The sequence below is a fragment of the Scardinius erythrophthalmus genome (assembly GCF_964197995.2).
Source record: "Scardinius erythrophthalmus genome assembly, chromosome: 2".
In the NCBI taxonomy this organism is placed as follows: domain Eukaryota; kingdom Metazoa; phylum Chordata; class Actinopteri; order Cypriniformes; family Leuciscidae; genus Scardinius; species Scardinius erythrophthalmus.
The window spans coordinates 67,000,409-67,006,603 of record NC_138222.1 but is presented as its reverse complement, the minus strand read 5'-3'; the positions used below and the strand labels follow the sequence as shown (position 1 = coordinate 67,006,603).

Here is a 6,195-nt window from a genome sequence, read left to right as displayed (position 1 = left end):
TTGCTTGCTTCTTGACATCTGGAGGCCTATAACCTTAAAAGGGCAATACAAACTTTATATAGTGACTGCAATAGTTCAGTTAAACTTCCATGGGGAACTACTCGTAGATTTAGCATCTCCCGGGGCATAACACGAGGAGATCCGGCGCCTCCGTTCTTATTTCTTCTAGTCATGCAAACCATGGCTCTATGTATACATAACGATTCGTTATTCATTATTCATCGTCTGGTATCGTTTAAAGCCCTTTGAAGCTGCACTGAAACTGTCATTTGGACCTTGAACCGTTTGGGTCCCATTGGAGTCCATTGTATGGGGGAAAATCCTGGAATGTTTTCATCAAAAACCTTAATTTCTTTTCGACTGAAGAAAGAAAGACATGGACATCTTGGATGACATGGGGGTGAGTAAATTATCAGCAAGTTTTTTTAAAAGTGAACTAATTCTTTAACATCCCACATCCTGCGATGTGACTATTGTGGATGCGCACACCACAATATCGATGCTAAAATGATACATCGTGCAGCCCTACTTGACATTACAGAGGAGATTCCTTGGTATCCACTTTGATATCAATGTAAGTGACGCCTTTGTATGTGCCCTTGGTTCCATACTCAAACACACTGCCGTTCTTGCAGGTCATCTTCACTGTGCCAGTGTAAGGCAGGTCAAAAGAGGCTCTGCCAATAGTGATGGAAACATGCAGCTTCTTCCCTGGTGGGACTTCTAAATCTGTAGTCAGAGTTTCGGTTCTCTCATCTGTGTTCTCCTGACCGTAAGTGCTTTCATTTCCAATGGTAACACTGAATCCTGCAGTAACTTCAGCAACCGCTGGAATCGCAGCCTTCACTTCCATACTAAATGTTGCAGATAAACTTCCACTCATAGACCATGAAGATGTTTTGATCACTTTCTTTGAGGTTTCAATTTTTTGTTTTTGAGTGGCGGAGGAGTTGTTCCTGAAAGTGAGGGATTTGATTTCTTCTATTGTCACCTTTGGTATCAGTTGGTGGAGAGTGGGATAGTGGACATCGGTGAGAACTGTTGATTCAATTGCTTTGAGAAACATGAATCCCATGCAGTCAATGTCAGAACCACCTCTTCCTACAACTCCCAAACAAAATCCAGAGCTGACATCCATGGGATTTTCCCTTCTTAAACCCCAGCTTGTCATTTTTGCAAAAAATTCTCTCCCCAGACTGGTCTTGAATTTGATGGCTCCAAGACGTGTTCCTGCTCCGTTCGCCCACAGGGACAGTGAGGTGAAACACTCACCAGGTGTGAACTTGTACTCTTGATACGGTCCTCGTGCATCAAAAGTTGGACTTCGTCCCCCAAATTGATCAACTCTTCCATCTGAAAGCCAGACCTTGACAGCCTTCACCTGCGATTCTCCCACCCAGACTCCGATCTTCTCTAAAGTGGCACCGTTGTCCACACCAGTAAATGAGAATGGATTACCTCCTTGTCCACCAATTTGTTGAAGAGTTGTTGTGTCGGACATCAAATCTGAAAAAAATATAAATATACAATTTTATAATTTTATATAAATTATATAAATTAAATGATATAAATTTAATATAAAAATAATATCAGATCAGAATTAGCATCAGCTTTACACTTTATTGCAGTGTTTCCCAACCCAGTTTCTGTAGACACCACAACAGCACACGCTGGACTTCTTTCTTAATTGATCCATTCATTTCGGGTCTGTGAGTATCTACTAATAAGCTGACTTGAATCAGGTGTGTCTGAATAGGCAAACATGCTGAATGTGCAGTTCTGGCATTCCTCTGGGAACAGGGTTGGGAAACATTAGCCGCTTTTCTTCTGTCAGGCCGAACAGATCTAACTGTGGTAAGGAATGGTTATATGGTGTGTAGGGCTGAGCAATTATGGGCAGAACTCTTTACTGCCCTACTACTTCAAAAAGCCTTTTATGCCTCGTTTCCACTGAGCAGTACGGTACGGTTCGGGTCTGTTAACCATGATCTGGCTAGCGTTTCCACTGCCAACAGTACCCTTACTTGATAGGCGTGGTGTTTCGATCGATGTCATTTTCGCGCGAAGAAGAACATAGTAAACTACAATGGATGACATACAGCAGATCTTGTTCTTGCTCCTCGACATGTTTGTCACAAGAAGACAAGCGCCGACATTAGGCTTTTCTCAATATCAAGTACGCAAAGTTTGTAGGCCTAACGTTACTTGCCATGCGACTCCTACATGGTACAGCGCGTTCTTAAAAGCGTCACTCAGCTCGCTCTGCTACTCCGGTTATCTCTGTTAACTTACTCTGTATGTACATTTTAAGCAACAATAAAACGAAATATGTTATAAAACACCACTCTGCCTCTTTTCGTTTTCGTTTAAATAAATTAAACATTAGGGACACAAATGTGGTTAATGCGCAACGCATATTCATTATTCACTGCACGTTATACGTTATTCTATTTATAACAAAACGAAATTTAAAACACAACCCTAACGTTACCTCTTTTCGTTTAAAAAAAATAAATAAAATAAACATATTCCAGGCAATATATGCATTTGTACAAATGTTGCAATAAACATCAATGATAATCTTGTAATATAAAATGACAAGAAACCATATTTCTTTTTGTAAAATTTCAGTTTTATCAATAATAGCCTATATAAAAGTTTAAGTAAAGTACAAGAAGCTATACAATAAGAAATAAAGCAAACAATTCAGTCAAATATCCAAATGCAGCGCTCTAGTCTAACATTACAAGTAAAGTAATACAAATAACGTTAATATGAAACTAAACTTAGCCCTCAGCCAAAACGATTGACAGGGAACTCATTATATATTCACGAGAGCAAAGATCGCCCGTTAGGTCTACACAAAACGAATTATATCTTATGTTTAACCACTACCGTCGGAGTCAGCGACGAACGCCGAGGACTAGCCGAGGAAAGGCTCATCCAGCCGGGAAACATGAGCGCCGAGCGCCCGCTGAACGCATGGATCTCACAACCGGGGAAAAAAATAATCATCTTTATAAATAAACCACAGATTTGAGCTTTAAACAACTACATTCTCGCCTGAAAGACTCTTAAAATTACATTTCGTGACACAGTAACAGTAGTATTATATTAAACTATATATTAAAAAATGGCGCTTCTTATGTTGTCATTCCCCTTGTAGCACGCGCAAGTGACGATTCTCTGTCAACCAATCAACGTCCTGCAGTGAGTCTCGCTCCACCTTTTAGTACCGTTCCACTGTGCTAGGTACCCCAATGGAAGGGTACCTAAAAAGTGGTACGGTACGGTTCGGCATTTTGGTACCATTCACAACTTTTGATAGTGGAAACGCAAATAAATGCGTACCGTACCGTACCGTACCGCTCAGTGGAAACGAGCCATTAAAGGTATACATGTGAATTAAACGTGGCACAATGGCCTTCATCATCACAGTATGCTAATGCCTATCTAGTGCAAGGGATTCATCAATATGCTGATTGAGGACTGTTGGGACACTCCAGGCACAGGATGTTTCTGCCAGGAGAGACAGAGTCGTTTGCACCTCAATGACACGTCTGTACTATTTGTCTGTATATTTAAACGTAACTTAATAAATAACTTTGCCTGCTTTAAAACCAGAGAAACTGATAATTTTGCAGTGGTCTCTTAATTTTTTTCAGAGCTGTATATGTGTGAATATACATTCACATTTATATGGGAACATGTATGTGTAATATATGTAAACAATAAAGGATAAAACTTTGTGAATATTACATGTGATGCTATTTTTGTCTTCATTTATATATGCATTTAATATACAGCCATACATGGTCAATGCATATATTGCAGTATATTGACAAATATAAGCACTATGTAAATGTATTATGAAATATATCACATTTTCTGTATATTCCCATATCTATTTTATTTTTATTTTTTTAATTAAAGGGTTTATACACTCTTATTAGATATTTTTTATTTCAGAAATGTTGGAGCATGCAGGAATTGCAAAAATAAACATTTTCAAAACATCTTACATATCGGTTTGAATTATCAACACTCAGTTCACTAAGGATTGAAGTGTGGTTATATCATGCCAAGATCATAAGAGCTGCCTGAGCAAAACGTGGCTCAAAAATTCATAATGTAATTTACTCACATTTCATTCGAGGAGGATTCTCCATGCTGTCGTCACAATTAATTTGTTAGTGTCTCTTAATACAGTCTCAGTCAGAGATGTGCTGTCAGACTCTTCAAAACCTAGAGAGAAGTGACACAAATCAGGATGAGTACATCCTCACCATGTCTTCCAGTAAAATGTAAAACGCGGTATGTTTGGACAGAATACGAGGCAGAGTTCTTTAGTAAATTCATATAAGACAAAAGAATTACAGAAATAATGGATTCTAAACCTTAAATAAATTCCACAGTCAAGAGCCTGAAGCATATGAGGGAGAAACACCCAGAAAATCAAAATTGTGCTTTGTTGGTTTTGCATTCTTGTAGATAATTTCTTGATAGCATAGCTATGTAACTTTTTTTATTTTACTACCCAACAGACTCAAGAGGTGATCACTGGTCACTGATGCTCAGAGGGCTCCTGATTGTCCTAGGTGACAACCCCACAGACTTCTTCCAAGCATGCTTTGTAAGTTACGCATTTTTTTAAAGGCTATCTCAAAGGACCATGACAACATAATTATTTTATTATTTGATATTCCAGGGCTCTAAGAGTGCGACCAAATTTGGGTGCGACTAAAAATGAGTGACGACGGAGGACAGAATTAAACATTCAAACGTAGCCTGGTTACACTTAAGGTCTGTGATATTAGTCTGATTTTATTTTCGATTTCGGCTTCCAAAGAGTATAAAAAAAATAATATATTGAGGTAAAACCATTAAAACTATAGCCGCATTCTGTCTAGCGCAACTTCTTCCCTTCGCAGCATTACGCTGTCATTTCTCCCTAAAACTCAAACTTAACCACAGAATCAGCACGATCGGTGATTGTTGTAAAATGCAGTCTAGCTACTGTTGTTAAATTGCGGGACGCATTAATAATTAAAAAACAGCTATTAAAAGCATAAAAATCTGCGCAAGAGATGCTGTTCGCAAGGCGGCGCGCGCTCCGAAACAGACCGAGACAAGCAAATTACTTTAGGTTTCATATGCGCGTTTAAACGATCAAATGTACACAAAAGTACTTTATGTCAAAATGACCGGCTTGGAGATTCACCAAACAGTTTATGTCTTAAATGGATGTAGACTAGTTATGGAAATAGTTGGGAGAATATGGTGCATCAGATCAGTAGCAGATCTGCACTCAGTCTTAAAGGGGCCGCAGACTAATAAACATGCTGACGATTGCGCCATTACTGCGAATCAAACAACAAGAGAAAAATCACTCACAGCTCTTGAAAGAATAACTTCAGCTTTAATAAACATTAATCTATTTATGATAAATTATGCAGTGTTATTTTACATTTGATTACTTTATTCGATTTCTTTTAAGACCATACCTGAACAGTAATCTTAGTAGACCTTCCTGAAAGTCGGCTATTGCGCCGGCGCCATAGGCTCGTTTTTTTTTTTTCATATCAGTGCAAAAGAGACTCAAAATACTCTGTTGATTTTGATCTTACATACTTGTGTTGTACATCATTCAAAACTGTTAAATGTCTTCTTTTATTTGTGTACACTCATAATAAAAACAAAATGTGTTTTTTCGTAAAACAAAGAAAATAAATATGATGCGCGTTCTGCGGTCTCTCTCAAAATGATCTGTAACTCAGCGAATGTTTGTCACACAGACTTGAAACGCACAACGCTTGGAGTCTCTATTTTTAAAGTATGTAAATTATATAAAAAACAAACACGAAGTGACATTGAAGTGTTACCTGTTTTTGGTCAATAAAAAAAAAAAAAAACATTGAACTGTTGTTGTTTAATTTCTTTACATAAGACATTACATAAATATGTCATTTATTACTACTTAAAATAATTTGGTAATATAATAAATGTTTTATGTTTAACTCATTCTGTGAGTAGTATAATATTAATAGTAAACCTATATTAATAATAATAATAATAATAATAATAATAATGTGAAATAATGATTTTCAGTAAAGTCTACTAATGTAAGCTTGATTTGTGTACTGCACCCAACTTAACCTGTTTAGTTTCACCCTGTGTAAAAACTCAAATGGATTA

The 6,195-nt window shown here is 37.4% G+C and overlaps 1 protein-coding gene across 1 annotated transcript; it reads right to left on the bottom strand.

The window, feature by feature from the left end:
- Positions 1 to 535: 535 nt before the first annotated feature.
- Positions 536 to 1,501, bottom strand: LOC308687006 (aerolysin-like protein; the record flags this gene model as incomplete). The annotated part of the gene is made up of 1 exon (XM_081359195.1): positions 536 to 1,501. The coding sequence occupies one exon, from the start codon at positions 1,499 to 1,501 to the stop codon at positions 536 to 538; it is 966 nt and encodes a 321-aa protein (XP_081215321.1).
- Between the last annotated feature and the right edge of the window lie 4,694 nt (positions 1,502 to 6,195).